The sequence below is a fragment of the Narcine bancroftii genome, chromosome 1 (genome assembly GCF_036971445.1).
Source record: "Narcine bancroftii isolate sNarBan1 chromosome 1, sNarBan1.hap1, whole genome shotgun sequence".
Taxonomy (NCBI): Eukaryota; Metazoa; Chordata; class Chondrichthyes; order Torpediniformes; family Narcinidae; genus Narcine; species Narcine bancroftii.
The window spans coordinates 43,311,196-43,327,998 of record NC_091469.1 but is presented as its reverse complement, the minus strand read 5'-3'; the positions used below and the strand labels follow the sequence as shown (position 1 = coordinate 43,327,998).

At 39.5% G+C, this 16,803-nt stretch overlaps 1 protein-coding gene across 8 annotated transcripts in view; it reads right to left on the bottom strand.

Annotated features, from left to right (window-relative positions):
* LOC138757559 (inorganic pyrophosphatase 2, mitochondrial-like) overlaps nucleotides 1-10,753 on the bottom strand; it is a 62,923-nt gene extending 52,170 nt beyond the window's left edge. For 2 of the 8 annotated variants that reach the window (XM_069925120.1, XM_069925130.1), the window contains exon 1: nucleotides 10,510-10,753. In XM_069925120.1, the coding sequence (XP_069781221.1) occupies nucleotides 10,510-10,651 (142 nt within the window). In that variant the 5' untranslated portion in view covers nucleotides 10,652-10,753. Of the gene's footprint in view, nucleotides 1-5,964; nucleotides 6,091-9,957; nucleotides 10,463-10,509 lie in introns of those variants that run through there. The other 6 variants (XM_069925172.1, XM_069925182.1, XM_069925162.1 and 3 more) reach the window with 5 other exon arrangements.
* Between the last annotated feature and the right edge of the window lie 6,050 nt (nucleotides 10,754-16,803).

Sequence of the window (16,803 nt, the reverse complement as noted above, 5' to 3'; positions counted from 1 at the left end):
CACTTATTTGTGTATTTAAATCTATTTCCCAACTTAATCTTGATTTATGCACTCCCATTTTTGGGGCCTTAATTTGAGGAAGATCAGTGGTTCTCAACCTTTTTCCTTAAAGGATCTTTAAGTATTCCCTATGCCATAGGGGCTCTGTGATTAGTAAGGGATTGCTTAAGGTGGTATGTTGGTGGAAAGAAAAAGTTTGAAAACCACTGTTTTAATTGTACCTAATTGACTTGTTATGTGCACGGTTTCATAACTCCAAAGGAAATGGGCCAATGATAATGTTTCCAAAGCAAAATATTGAGGTAACAATTGGGACAAAGGCAGTGATTCTCAACCTTCCCTTCCCACTCACATACCACTTTAAGCAATCCCTTACTAATCACAGAGCACTGATGGCATAGGGATTACTTAAAGTGGTAGTGCAGATGATGCCGCTTTAGTTGCCCATTCAGAGCCAGCTCTTCAGCGCTTGACGTCCTGCTTTGCGGAAACTGCCAAAATGTTTGGCCTGGAAGTCAGCCTGAAGAAAACTGAGGTCCTCCATCAGCCAGCTCCCCACCATGACTACCAGCCCCCCCACATCTCCATCGGGCACACAAAACTCAAAACGGTCAACCAGTTTACCTATCTCGGCTGCACCATTTCATCAGATGCAAGGATCGACAATGAGATAGACAACAGACTCGCCAAGGCAAATAGCGCCTTTGGAAGACTACACAAAAGAGTCTGGAAAAACAACCAACTGAAAAACCTCACAAAGATAAGCGTATACAGAGCCGTTGTCATACCCACACTCCTGTTCGGCTCCGAATCATGGGTCCTCTACCGGCACCACCTACGGCTCCTAGAACGCTTCCACCAGCGTTGTCTCCGCTCCATCCTCAACATCCATTGGAGCGCTTACACCCCTAACGTCGAAGTACTCGAGATGGCAGAGGTCGACAGCATCGAGTCCACGCTGCTGAAGATCCAGCTGCGCTGTATGGGTCACGTCTCCAGAATGGAGGACCATCGCCTTCCCAAGATCGTGTTATATGGCGAGCTCTCCACTGGCCACCGTGACAGAGGTGCACCAAAGAAAAGGTACAAGGACTGCCTAAAGAAATCTCTTGGTGCCTGCCACATTGACCACCGCCAGTGGGCGGATAACGCCTCAAACCGTGCATCTTGGCGCCTCACAGTTTGGCGGGCAGCAACCTCCTTTGAAGAAGACCGCAGAGCCCACCTCACTGACAAAAGGCAAAGGAGGAAAAACCCAACACCCAACCCCAACCAACCAATTTTCCCTTGCAACCGCTGCAATCGTGTCTGCCTGTCCCGCATCGGACTTGTCAGCCACAAACGAGCCTGCAGCTGACGTGGACTTTTTACCCCCTCCATAAATCTTCGTCCGCGAAGCCAAGCCAAAGAAGAAGAAAGAGTATGTGAGTGGAAAAAAAATGTTGAGAACCACTGAATTATATTTTACATTATTGAAATAAATTTATTTACAGTAGTATTACATATCAGTAATTCTAATTCACTTTGTTTAGGTAATGTCAAATCCTTTGATTTACACACTTTTCAAGTTTTATGCCTAATGAGCTTGTATCCAGGTACAGGACCATTTTTAACTAGGAATATATTTATCACTGTGACATGAAACTATTGGAAGATCGTTTTATCCTGAGATTAAAGTTCATAATCCTTACTCAGGCCTGTGTGCGGGAGGGCGGGGTTTGCGGGCGATCGGGTTGGACAACGACAGTGCGGGGGCATCGGCTCTCGCTGCATGGCGGCATCTCGGCGGATCAGCGGCCCCGTCACCGTGAGTCGCGGGTCGGCCTGCGGCAGGGAGGGGGAGTGGGCAACGGTCCTGGCGAGGTCAGGCCCGAGGCCTCCGGTTCCGGGCGCTGGGAAGCGGCCTTGGCTTCCCCTGACACCAGCCAGGCCGCGCTGCGGTGGGGGGGCGGGCGGGGGGACACGACAGTGCGGGGGCATCGGCACTCGCTGCAGGGCGGCATCTCGGGGGATTAGCGGCCCCGTCACCGTGAGTCGTGGTGAAATGATCTTATGGGCCAAATATAATTATATTGCAGGTCAAATTTGGCCCGCGGGCCAGAGTTTGACATGTGTGCCCTATTACATTAAATTCTATAGAAATCCAAGCTGGAATATTATCTAAACTAAACAGTTATAAATCTCAATTGAACTGCTTTATAATAATTCTTAAGATGAGGAAGACGTAAACCCCTAATTCATACTTCCAAGTCAATTTTTTCCAAAGAGACCCTTGGCATTTTATCTTTCCATAAAAATGTCCTAATCACCAGGTTTAAATCCTTTAAAGATATTGAAGGATTTGGAATGGGAATTGATTGAAAATGGTATTGAATTCTAGGAAAAAGATTATTTTTAACACAATTTACTCTGCCAACTAAAGTAGCAGGTAAATTATTCCACTTTTTAAAAATCTGCAACAATTCTATTAAGCAAAGATAAATAATTCAATTTATATACATTTTTTAAATCATTATCAATTTGAATATCTAAATATTTAATACCTACATCTGGCCACCTAAATTTTGTAACTATTTTACAATCTGTATAATCATCCACAGCTAAGGGCATAATCTCATTTTTTTTTCCCCAAATTAACTTTATATCCAGAAACTTCTCCATATTCTTTCAAAAATCTAATTTGTAATTGGGACAATGTATTTATAGGATCAGTTAAATAAACCAAAACATCATCAGCAAACAGATTAATTTTATATTCCTCCTGATTCACCTTAATTCCCTTAATCTTAGAATTTTGTCCAATAAATTCAGCTAAAGGTTCAATTACTAAAATAAATAAAGCCAGAGACAAAGGACAACTTTATTGACTTGATCTAGATAATGTAAAAGATATTTGTCCATTAGTAATAACTTTTTCCAAAGTATTTTTAACTAAAGCTTTAACCTAATTTATAAACGTAGAACCAATACCAAATTTCTCCAGTACTTTAAACAAAAAATTCCATTCTAATCTATCAAAAGCTTTTTCCACATCCAAGGTTACTAATACAGTATGATCCCCTCTTTTTTGAATTTAATTAATTAAACTAATTAATCTTACAATATTGTCTGCAGCGTACTATTTTTTAATAAATCCTGTTTGATCCATATGAATCAAATTAGGTAAACATTTAGATAATCTATTTCCTAAAATTTTTGCAACAATTTTACAATCCACATTAATAAAGATATCAGGTGATAAGATGCAGGATTCAACAAACCTTTATCTTTCTTTGGTATAACTGTAATTATCACTGTTTAAAGAGAATCCAGTAAAGAATGGGATTCTGTCACCTGCTTTAACACCTCCATAAACAGAGGTATTAAAAGATCCTTAAATTTCTTATAAAATTCAGACAGAAAACCATCTACTCCTAGAGATTTGCCATTCAATAATGAACTAAGCACTTCATTAATTTCTCTTATTGTAAAAAGAACATCTAAATTTTTCTGATCTTGATATGTCAAGCTAGACAAATTTATCTGAGATAAAAATTTATCAATCTTAACTTCATCTCCAGTAAATTCTGATCTATAATAAAAAAAATTTAAATGCATCATTAATTTCTCTAGGATTTTAAGTAATCATCTTTGAACCCTTTCTGACAGCATTAATTATTCTAACAATTGCTCAGTTTTTAACTGTTATGCTAAAACTTCAGGAGCTTTTTCTCCTAATTCATAATATCTTTGCTTAGTTCTATCAATCAACTTTTCAGCTCTTTACATCTTTTTCTTTTTCTTTATTCATTCCTTTCTTTTCTCAGCTGAAAACCAAATCCTGTATTTCTTTCTAAATGATCAACTTCTTTCATATAATCCTTCTTAATTTTTGATGTAAAACTTATATGTACTCTCAAATATGCCTTTAATGCATCCCATACAATAAATTTATTGAGAACAGAATTAGAATTCTAAAAACTCCTGAATAGACTTTCTTATAAAATCTATCCTTTTTAACAATGTTGAATTTAATCACCATCTATAAACCATTTGTTCCTTTTCCAAAAGCAAATACTTCAGAAGTGGTGAATGATCAGATTAAATTCCAGCCTCGTAATCCACATTTGTAACATTTCCTTGCAATTGTGCCAAGATTAAAAATAAATCTATCCCAGGATAAGAATCATGTCTATGAGAATAAAAAGAATAGTCCTTTTCTTTAGGATTTAGTCTTCTCTAAATATCTATTAAATTCAAATCTTTCATAACATTCAAAATTGCCTTTGTTGGTTTAGCTCGAATAACTGATTTGGTCATTCTATCCAAAACTGGATCAAAATAGCAATTAAAATCCCCTCCTACCAGTATTTTTTCATATGTCTCAGTTAAATACATAAAAGTATCACCAATAAATCCTTCATCATCTATATTTTGTGCATAAATATTCATCAAAATCCAATTCTCAGAATAAATTTGTCAATTTACTAATACAAACCTTCCCACAGGAATCCGAAATTATGAATTTTAACAGGTAACATTTTTTAAAATAAAATTACCACACCCTTTGCTTTAGAGTTAAAAGTTGAAGCTACCGCTTGTCCAACCAATCTCTTATCGATTTTTGATGTTCCTTCTCAGATAGATGGGTTTCTTTTAAAAGGGCATTATTAACTCAAATTTTCCAAATAAGTTAACATACTCTTTCTTTTTATCATATTATTAAGCTCATTAACATTATAATTTTAAAAATCAAAGTTTCACTCTTTGCCATTATACTAAATTCATAATTCTCCTCTGCCTCTCCTCTTGGGCCTCCCATATCACAAAATCATTAGCTACACCTAGCATCTCCATCAAGAAAAAGATAAGAAAAATTAAATCCCCACAAAAAAAAGTACTGTCAAAAAAGTCAGTTCTACTGCCCTCAATAATGCGGGAAGTGACTCTCACCACTAGGTAGCACACAGCTAGGGAAGGAGAAGGAAGAAAGCTAAACCTTCCCTAGAGAAATACAAACAATTTTCAAATAGCCATTATCATCTTCTGGTAAAGGTGGCTGCTTCAAGATCTCTGTTCACTTGATCATCGTCATCAAAGTGAGAAAATTCCTGCTGCAACATCTCCTTATCGGACATTTACATCTGCTCAATTTATGGTATATCTGCCATTAATAAATCAACTTGTTGATCCATTTTATTATTTGGAAGATAATTTGCAAATTCTAAAGCTTCCATTTCATTTTTGAAGAATTTTGCCTGATTATTCCACAAAAAAACTATGAAGTATTGCAGTTGGATGAAAAGAAAACTTATAGCCCTTCTTCCAGAGCATGGACTTTGCAAGATTAAATTCCTTTCTTCTTTTCATCACATTCTGCATAAAAAAACTTTTTAAAAAATCAGCCACAATCAAATGAAATTGACAAGCTTTCTCACCTGCTACTCTCAAGATAGTCTCCTTATCTTGATAACGAAGATAGCTAATCAAAACTGAGCATGGCAATTAACCTGGCAACTGTTTCTTTCTAAGCATTCTTATGAGCTTTATCCTATTCAAGACCATTTGGAAAATTTTCAGGTCCCAAAGTCTTGGGATCAATTTTTGAAAAAATTGCATTGAATTGGGACCTTCAAAATCTTCTGGCAATCCAACAGTCTTCACATCATTTCTTTGACTATGAATCTCTAATGTATCAATTTTTTGTAAAAGTTATTTTTCTCATGCCATAACTGAATTTTCCAGCTTATTAACCACATCTCTACATTGATCCACTTCTTCATGATATTCTTGTTAAATATTTTTCAACTTTTTAAACGTGTTTTAACTTTATCAACCACTTTGACATCTCTTCCTTAATTATTTTCATTTCTCCTTTAACATTTAAATTCACATCACGTCTAACTCTATTTTCTGACTCATTGCTTGCAGCTGATTCATCAATTACCTGCCCATACCTTGCTCTTTAATTTCAGATAACTTTACCTGCACAGTCTCTTGTTGGAATTGAGGCCATTGTTATAGTTCTTCTGCCTCCAATTGTTTTCTTTGAGCTTCCTCTTCCTGCTCCACATCACCAATAGATGAAAAAAAGTGTTCCTTGGTCTGCCTCTGAATACAAAGGGGGAAGGTCTTGAAATTCAACCTTGGTGAGAGCTGATTTATCAGTCTTCCACTGCAATTCTGATTGATCCGTTCTGCATGTGCGTGAAAGTTTGCAAAAGCTTTTGCAAATTTTATAGCACCATAGTTAGCTCCCGAAGAGATGGCGCCGGGGGTCACTAAAACTCTTGCTGTTGTCACTCTCATCACCTGCGGAGGAGAAAATCCAGCCCAAGGCTCTGATGTTGAGGTAGGCCTAATTTTTTCAAATCTTGCTATTTCTTTTAAAACCAGTTTTCTAGTTGTTGGAGGCTTTCCCTTTCTCGCAGCCATAATTAAAACTGTGCAGGCAAGATTTAGAGTAACAAAATTAAAAAAAAACATTTGTTCAGTTATTAATTTTCCCAGGGGAGGGGCTTTCCCACGACCTTCACTCACACCATACCCCCGAGTCTGCTCTCCTTGATGACGCCAGGACAAGGGGTTCTTCTGTCCACTTGCGGCTGGGAGACAGCGGCACACAGTTTGAGAGGGAGAGGTGGAGAGAAAAGTCAATAGGGGAAGGCAAATAAGAAATGAAAAGAGAGAGGGGAGGTCAGTTCGGCTCCGAAAAAAAATTCAGATAACTGATCATTTCTGATTGTTTTGGATATCCCCATTTATCCAAAATTTTTTGGAGGCGAGCAGATGATACTTCCAGGTCCAAAAAAACTTTTGGATAAATTAGGATTTTGGATAATCTCATTTTGGATAGTCGGAGTAGTACTGTACTTTACATTTGTAACTATTATCTTTTAAACAGTAACCTAGAACTTTACAGCACAGAAACAGGCCCCTTCAGCCCTTCTAGTCGATGCCAAATCTTTATTTTTGCCTAGTCTCACTGACCTGCACCCAGTCCATAGCCTTCCATCCATGTACATGTACAAATGTTAAAATTGAGCCTGCATTCATCACTTCAGCTAGCAGCTCATTCCACACTCCCACCACTCTCTATGTGACGAAGTTCCCCTCAAGCTCCCTCTAAACTTTTCCCCTTCAACTCTTAACCTACATCCACTGGTTAGTATCTCACCTACCCTCAGTGGAAAAAGCCTATCTACATATACTCTCTCTATCTCCCTCATAGCTTTACATAACTCTATCAAATCTCCCCTCATTCTTCTATGCTCCAGCGAACAGTCCTAACCTGTTTAACCTTTCCCTGTCGCCCAGTTCCTGGAGACTGCACATCATCCTAGTAAATCTTCTCTGCACTCTCTATCTTATTGATATCTTTCCTGTAGTTGGGTGACCAAAATTGCGCACAATGCTCCAAATTCGGCCTCACCAATATCTTATACAACTTTACCATAACATCCCAACTCCTAAACTAAATACTTAAGATTTATGAAGGCCAGCATAACAAAAGCTCTCTTCACAACCACTTCCACCTGTGACCCCACTTTCAGGGAATCATGTACCTGTATTCTCAGATCCCTCTGTTCTACCGCACTCCTCAGTCCCTTACCATTTAACATGAAATGCCGGACTTGCTGTAACGATAGTGCTGTCGCTGGTGTGAAGCCCCAGAGAGTGTAAACAGCGCTCTCAAGGGGTGCAACTGCCCAGTTCACCAGCTGTCAGCTCCGCACAGGCTTTGAACAACTCGTTAAAGGAACCGACAGTAGTTTTATTTAAAATTCTGTGATGACAGGGTCTGGACCTAAGACTGTGGAGCCTATGATCAGCAGCAGGCCATGAGGGATTCTGGGCTCCAGGGAAGCCGAGGACTGATGCAGGGCACCAGAAAGTGGGAAGACCACACCCCTTCCCCATCTGAAAAGGAGATGCAGAGGAGACGACCCATGAACCAGTGAGGGGTTCTGCGACTGAAAGACCCACAAAGGTGATGGGCTGCAGGTGAAGAACCCACAAAGGCTGTGGGCTGCTGGCGACTTTGGTTAAGGGACTTTCACTTGGCTGTGGACTAGCTTGAAACTGGCTGGAGGGGTAAGATGTATCAGAACTGGGACGCGAGTGCCGAAGCCTCGAAGGGTTCCTAATGGTATCGAGCATTTGAATCTGGAGCTTGGTTTGCTAATGGTTTGTACTAGACTCTATGTGTCTGCAAAAGCTCCAGGAGCGCCGGAGGCAAATGCACGGACACTGATGACTCTGGGGGAAACTCTCTTTTGGTTTTCTTTCTCTAACTCTAGGAGACGCTTCAGGCAATTTCTGCCAATGGTAAATCTGTCTGTCTTGCAGCAGACAAAAGCAATTTTGTGTAACACAACACTATTTTTATTACATGAAAATAAATTTGAAGTGGTATGCCTTTTCTTGATTTGTCCTTCCAAAATGCAACACCTCACATTTGTCTGCATTAAATTCCATCTGCCATTTTCAACCCATATTTCTAGTTGGTCCCGATCCCTCTGCAAGCTTTGAAAACCTTCTTCACTCTCCACAACGCCTCCAATCTTAGTCAACTGCAAACTTGCTGATCCAATTTACTACATTATCATCCAGATCACCGATATAGAATGACAAACAACAATGGTCCTAGCACCGATCCCTGAGGCACATCACTAGTCACAGGCCTCTAGTCTGAGAAGCAATCATCCATCACTATTCACTGGCTTTTCCCATCCAGCCATTGTTCAATTCGGTTCACTTCTTCACCATGAATACCTAGGATCTGAACCTTCCTGACTAATTTCCCTAGAGGGACCTTGTCAAAGCCTTACTTAAATTCTATGTACAACAACCACAGCCTTTCCTTCATTAACTTTCCTGGTAACCTTGAAAAAAGATTGTTTAAACATGACCTACCACGCACAAAGCCATATTGACTATCCCTAATCAGTTCTTGGCTATCCAAATATACATCTGATATCTTAGAACACCTTCCAATAATTTACCAACTACTGACATCAGGCTCACTGGCCGATAATTTCCAGGCTTACTTTTGGTGCCTTATTTAAACAATGGAACAACATGAGCTACCTTTCAATCCTCTGGCACCTCACCTGTGACTAAGGACATTTAAAATATTTCTGCCAGAGCCCCTGCAATTTCTACACTAGCCTCCCTCAAGATCCAAGGGAATATGTTGTTAGACCCTGGGGATTTATCCTCCCTTATTTCCTTTAAGGCAGCAAGCACCTCCCCCCCTTTAATCTGTCTAGTTCCATGACCTCACTGTGAGAAACAGAAGTACCTTCACAGAAATTGCTCGAGACAAAAATTGAGAACAAAGAACATTTATTTATATTTACAACATTGCAAGTTTGGGTACTCTCCCTTTACCTCAGGAAAGTACCCTGAGGGCGGGAAGCCTCTTTGTTTTTATACAATTTTTACTTCACCTCCCCTTACGTTTTTGTCTTACGTTTGTCCTTCTTGGATTGGTTTGGCACTTTTCCCTATTTGTCTGACTCTTGACTGACTCCAACTTTCTCTTATCCCGTGCTCACACCTCCTTTCCCCACCCCCTATTAAACAAGCTCTTTGTGTGTGTACATGCATATTTCTTAAATTCCTCTCATCTTTTTTTTACTCTGTTCTGCTTTTTCATGCGCCATTTTACACAAAGAACATTTTAGCTTTTTCCTTGCTGTTTCTGTCTACCTTCTATAACTGTTTCAGAACTCCTACAATTAAAATAATAACTTTGTAAACTCCTACAATTAAAATAATAACTTTCTAAACTCCTACATCACTGCTTGTTTTCCTCACTTCCCAGGACTCTGTGCCTGTTTCCTGAGGGAATACTGATGGAAAAAAAAACCATGCAAGATCTCCCCCATCTCTTTTGGCTCCATACAAAGCCGACCACTCTGATCTTCAAGGGGACCAATTTTGTCCTTCACTATTCTTTTGCTCTTAACATACCTGCTGAGTTTCTCCAGCACTTTTGTGGATTAAACTACATTCACAGCGACTGCAGACTTTCTTGTTTAACCCTCAACAGGCTTAGAGTGGGAAGGAGGAAGTCACTCTTTTTTAATCACCAGAGACAGAAATAATCTGATTTTTTGTTTTTTTGCGAGTTGTTGATTTCCTGCAACGATATGAGAATAGTAGGAAAGGGGCTGGGGCTTGGATTACTGGGATTCTTTGGTTGACGGAAAAGCCTTCAGGGTCCCTTGTTCATCGAACCGAATCCCTCTTGAAGCCCCAAGCACCCCGATGCCTTGTGTTCATCGAAATAGTTTGGAAATGCCTTAAGCAGGCAGTTGAAAACTCCCAGGAGGCGACCACCAGCCGGGGACGGGACTGCTTCTCCGGGGATGGGGGGATGGGGGGGAGGAGAATGGGAACGGACCCGCTGCTGCCGGGGGGGGGAGAGAGGATGGGGCCGGACCCACTGCTGACGGGGGGGAAGAGATGGGGACGGAGGCGCGACGGCCACCAGCAGCGCGGACTTCACTTCCGGTCACCTACTCATGTACAGGAGATAGTTGGGACTGTGGAGCTCTCCGCGCTCCTCTTTGCTGTAATGATGTCGCATCCTCTTTCCCTCAGCTTCCGATCTCAACCCGAACAAAAAGCGGGATCTTTTAACCGCGCGCACAATTGCTCGCATCCTGGGAGCGGAGAGAATTTCCCGGGGCGAGATGTGGTCGGGGACGCGGATGTCGGCGCTCCTTTCTCTGACGGTTGGTTACGTAAGGTTGACGCCCTAGCTTGGGCAACCAGCCGCCAAAGCTGGAGCGGCGCCCCCTACCGGACTGGGAGGGAAAGTCCGCCTTTACGTGGAAAGACACACTTTGCTGGTCAGTGGAAGAAGTGTCGCCAGGACCACCCACTGCCAAGGAAATTGGTGGACAGGCAGCCGTGAGCAGACATCCCTGCTAGGAAGCTCTGCGAGAATCGCTCCTGGCAGCTGTTACCAACGTGTCTGGCGAGATTGACCTCCTAAAAAATAAAAGGAAAAAAATAACAACTAGTAAAGTAGCCATCAGAGGAAGGAATTGTTAACATGGCTTTTGTAATTTTATTCCACAGGAATGACTGAGGTGTAACAAGTCCAGACAAAAGCTGTCAAAAAAAGTTGACAACTACTTGCAATTGCAAAATTCCAAATGTCAACAGTAACAACCAGATAATCGAGTGATTGGGGGATAAATTAACAGGACAATTAATCTTGCTCATAACACAGATCTTTTATGTGGATCCAAAAAAGCTGAAAATTACCAACACATCTAAAAGATAGTACTTCTGACATTGCAACTATTTCCCAGATTTGTACTTTTTTTGAAAAAATAACAGACCATAACACCTAATTCAGTTTTTTAAATATTTTATTTATAAAACAACATGCTATTACGAATGCACTAGTGGACTGTTTTACAATAAAGCTCTGTCATTTGCGATCTTTGGTCCTTTTTTAAGGAAACAAACCAAACATTGAGAATAAAAACTGGCTGCTAAAATATTCTGCATATTTTATTCCGTGCAAAGATTTGCAAAATTGATTGTAAACATCAATGGTTTTGAAATTCAATTCTCAATAATCTACTGTCCTAGTCAAAATAAGTTGTTATACAGTGATTTGAGTGCCAATAAGTACTGTTTAAATTTAAAAAAATACATCTGTTGTAAAGTAACAGAAAGTACTTCCTTATTTCAAAATTATTGTTCTCAACTTTACAAATTTGAATCATGGTAGTCAAATAAAAAATTATAAAACCATTATTGAAATATACTTTAATTATCATTAAACTAAAGAAGTTGATCCAAGGTTTTATAATAAAAGCAACAGACTTTTTTTAAAAATGCAGAACACACACTGCCCCTATTGAAGTTGCATAACATAAAAAAAATGAAAACTAGGTGCTGAAATCTTCAGCAAACAAAGAGTTTCTGGAGGAACTCATGGCTGGAGCCTTTATCAAGACTCCAGCTCTGGAGTTCCTCCCGCAGCTCACTGCTTACACATGTTAAATGTCACTGTTCAATCATTGCACTGCAAATGGCTTCTGAAAATAACTAACAGACTGAAGTAGAAAGGAAAGAAAGTTTTGGGAATCCTACTTTGTCAAACATTAATTTATTGTGCACAAAAGGCAACAAAAAATTCCATTTATAAAAACAAATTGTGCTTCATAACTACATTAAGGCATATGGAAACAAAAAAACAACACAAACTTTATTATCATTTTAAAAAAAAGATGTTACTCTAGATTTTGCTCTCAATGAATATAACAAGTTAAATTAATTTACATTCATGCTTCACACAGGATCTGGGACTTGATTGTTTACATTACATACAAAATTGAAATTTAAAGCACAAAGTCTCTTAATTTTTGGTCAATTATATATTTTCAGACTGGCAAATAAAGTAGCAGTCCGTAGCAAGTAAGTAACAGAGGCATTGTGACTTCTCAATTGGCAACAGGCTGTGCAAGATTGAATGGATACTATTAGTTACACAGGTAAATTCATCAACAGTTCCAAGGAAGTTCCACCTATTTGAGCAGAAGTCAATTTTTGAAAAGGACTTTTTCACTAACAGAAATACTTAGGTTAAAAATTCAAGAGTCAGAAAATAGAAATAAATATAATTGCAGGTTATTGCTTGGACAACGAAGGCAGCATGCAACTAAAAACAAACAATGATAGGGTGAAATATGCATCTCAGAATTATGAAAAATGTGAGGAATAAAATTATAACATTGCTCCTTATGAACAGGGCAGTAGTATTCAGTGGAGACCTTGTTTGCTGAAGTCTCAATATTCAAGCACCAAAAATATTTGCTCTCTTGACTCTTCAGTGTCAGTGTTTGGAGAAATAAGGCTACATTTTTCAGAATGCTTTCAACAAAAAACTTTGTGGAAGACTGATTCAGGAGGTTCAATAGCAATAGAATTCGGAAGGAGCTTCTGGAACTAAGCAGTCAAAAATGCTCTGTGATAGAAATACATTAGTATGAGGAAAAAATATGACCAAGCACAAGTCAGTGTTAGGAGGCTGATGCACACCAAGGCAATGGAGATGTCCTAGTTTAAAAAAAAATTTGAAGCAAATAATATCACCTTAAATATCTGAATTCTGCAGATATGAGGAATGTTTAAACAGAGATTTGAGAGAACTCGGTGCCAACTCTTGCAATAGATGCAATTAAACTAACAAATTGCAATAAGGGCCACAGACTAAATTTGAAACATTTTCTATTTGAGGTGGCAATGAACATGAGAGGACTGTTCAAAAAAAATGGAATGAACAAGATTGAATAAACTAGGAACAAGATGGAAGATACAGTGGTGAAAATGATTAAGTGTATGGGATTGATGCAATAGGCACTAATGTGAAATTTATGGGATAAGTTACATCCATAAAAGCAGCAAATTCACACATATAGTAGCACTATACAAAAAAAATGTGACATCTTAATTAAAAAGCACATAACACTTTTGGGATCACATGCTTTATTTTTTCATGTTCCACTATTTGCTGCCAATAAAGTCCTCTCAGGCTGCTACATTTTGATGGTTCTCTCATTGTAGTATAAATTCCTGAGTTTTAGCTCTGCAACACCGGGCGATGCCTGGTCATCACTGTGCAGGTGAAGAGAGGCAGCTGAAGCGCAGCAAAAGTCTTGGATTGCATTACTCATCTTTGTTTCAAGGTGTTTATAAATCCATAGCCTGCAAGAAATGCAATCAGCACTAAATGCTAAAGGAACTCAGCAGAGTTCTTTCAGCACTTGAGTGTTTTTCTAGATTTTCAGCTTTTCTTGCTCACCTTCAGCAACTGGAATGGTTTGTGATAATGCTTGACTGGTTTATGCAGAATGCATATGTGCCCCAGTGAGGAAATTAGAAGTAGGGAAAAGAGGCTTGGGATAAGAGAGTCAGGAGGAACACCCCCCCCCCCCCCCCAAAAAAAGTGTTTCTAATTTTCTATTGAAGAAAACAGTCAATATTGAGTCATTAGTGTTCAAGTTTGGGATAGGTTTTTGGACTGCAGTAGTACCAAACCACCAAAGAAAATTATTAACATGATAACAAAGTGGACTATTAAACCAATCTTATTAAAGGTAAATGTTCCATTATTGTCACATAATACTACATTTAGAATGTAACATACATGAAATTCTTTAACTTTGTCTACCATAAGGCAGGCAGAGTCGCCCTTTGTCCAGCACCCCTCACAGAAACCTACAACACCTGGTGTTCCTAGGTGGTCTGCCCTCCAAGTACTGACCAGGCCTGAGCCTGCTTATCTTCCAAGATCAGACAATCTCAGGTTTATTCAGGCTATTAGGCTTCTATTATTAGATAGAGCAGATGATTCAAGGGTAGGATTTACAGCTTATGGTGTGGTAGTTTCACATCCTCTATTTTTCTTTCATTATAGAGTTACCCAACTTGCATGCCTTTAAAATACTTTGTGCTGAAATTTGGATTATGACAAGAAACTGAGCTGATTACAACTAAGAAAAGATGTTTGAGATCATTTATAGGGTGTTCAGAATGAGGTAGGAATGCAACCAACAGAAAACTGCAGTACAGGCACCCATACAAGCTGTCGAGGCTGCCTCATTAAATATATTTAAGGCCGTTCGATTTTTGCATAGTAGGGAAATTAACATTTATGGAGAAATGGCAGGTAGAGCTGAGTGTGAGGTCAGATCAGCCATGGTCTTATGAAATGGTGGAGCAAGCTCAAAGGGCCAGCTAGCTAGCACCTGCTCCTATTTCTTATGTTCTTCAGTTGCTGGAACCTGGAGCAAATACAATCTGCTGGAGGAACTCAATGGATGAAGTAGCATCAGCAGGAGAAAAAGAACAGTCGTCATTTTGGGTTGCGACCCTTTATCAAGACTCGGGATAACAGCCAAATTATTGACATTAAATATGCCACCTGACCATTCATTTGGATTGATTACGCTGCCAAAATGAAATGTAAATAAGAAGGAATGCAAAATAGTTTGGAAGAAACTTTGCTACAAAGATTTACTGGAGAAGAGGATGTTTCACCAGTTGCTCGTTGAGGCAGTGTGGATATTTTAATACAGGTAGTCCTCAACTTCCGACCTATGCGAGTTACGTCCCCTGCACATATGACAAAATCTTTTTAAAAACTACATATATGCTGAAATTCTTCCTTAAAGGTTAATTTGTTGAATTTTTTTAAATTTGCATGTTAAAACATGCAAATCCAATTTACGATCAATGCGAGTTATGACCAATCCTTCAGTCCCAAGGACGTTTTAAAATCATTCCCAATCTGCAAAAATAGGCACTCATCATTCCCCTACTTATGTGTGAAAGTACACCTAGCACTGGCTCCCTGCAGGGCTGTGGGTTGAGCCCAATGTTGTATTCTCTTTATACCTACGACTGTGTGTCTCAGAGTATTTCTGTAATACCATTATTAAATTTGCAGATGGTACGACTGTGGTTGAGCTCATTTCAAGAAGGCGACGAGTCAGCCCATGGGTACGAAGTCCACAGACTGACAGTGTGGGGCTTGGAAAACAATCTTGTATTGAATTCCTTGAAGACAAAAGAGCTCATAATGGATTTCAGGAGCCACAGGATGACCCCAGCTCCACTGTATATTCATGGGGACTGTATGGAAAGGATCACAACTTTTAAGTTTCTGGGAACTTATTTGGCTGAGGATCTTTCTTAGACTATTAATACCACTGTTATAGTCAAGAAGGCACATCAACGTCACCATTTCCTGAAAATCCTTAGGAAAATCAATCTACAGGAGAAGTTATTGGTCCTTCTATCGCTGCTCGTTTGAAAGCGTGCTGACTTACTGCATTCCCATGTGGTTTGCCTCATGTACAGCAGCAGATGAGAGGGATCTTCAAAGGGTTATCAATATGGGCCAAGGATCATTGGGTGCTCCTTGTCCTCTTTGGAGGATTTATTTCCAATCTCGCTCTATCAGGAAGGCACCCAATATCCTTAAAGACTCTACTCACCCAGGCCATCATTTGTTTGACCTGTTGCCTTTGCATAGACAATATAGGTCCATTCAATCATGGAAGAACGGATTCAAGAAGCTTCTATCCCAGAGCCATTCGAGAATCAAACTCAGCCAATTAGTGTATTTTTGTATTGTTTTAATGCTACTGTTTTTAATGTTTTGTTTATATGCTCGTACAAGGTATTTGTGAATATCGCGGGTGGTTTTTGAAAAAATTTCATTGTGTTCTCTTTCACAACAAAGTACTTACAATTATGGTCATAAGTTGAGGACTACCTGTAGTAATATTTGGATCAAACTGTGTAGGCCATTGGGATGAGTTTTGGATTGCACAGGCAAAAGAGACACAAGAGGCTAAGAGACTCCCTGCATGTTTGATTCCATGGGACAAAAAAAGAGAAGGCATGAGGTTAGTGGCATATCCTTCAAGCTTTGTCCCCAAGGACTCATTTAATTATGGTGCCGTCTGCTTGATGCTTGGTTCAGTTAGAGGGAATTGTACCTGAGGGATGTGGGATTGAGTTAGTTAATGAAGTTAGCATTATAAATCCCCTCAAAAAGCTAAACATGTCTCTCATTCCAGTTCAGTGATCAAAGGGAATGATGTAGAATCAAAGGCATTTTACAGAAGAGAAAAAGGAAAACCTAGCAATAAAACAGTCTAGAGGAAAGTGCCTGTGGAAAAACTATTTGCAGAGTTGCCGAGCACAGCTGCAGCATTTCTTGTTAATACCTTAAAAGTTAGTAATTCCCTTGATGCTGCTTTGGCCAAAGTTTAATGTTAGGCT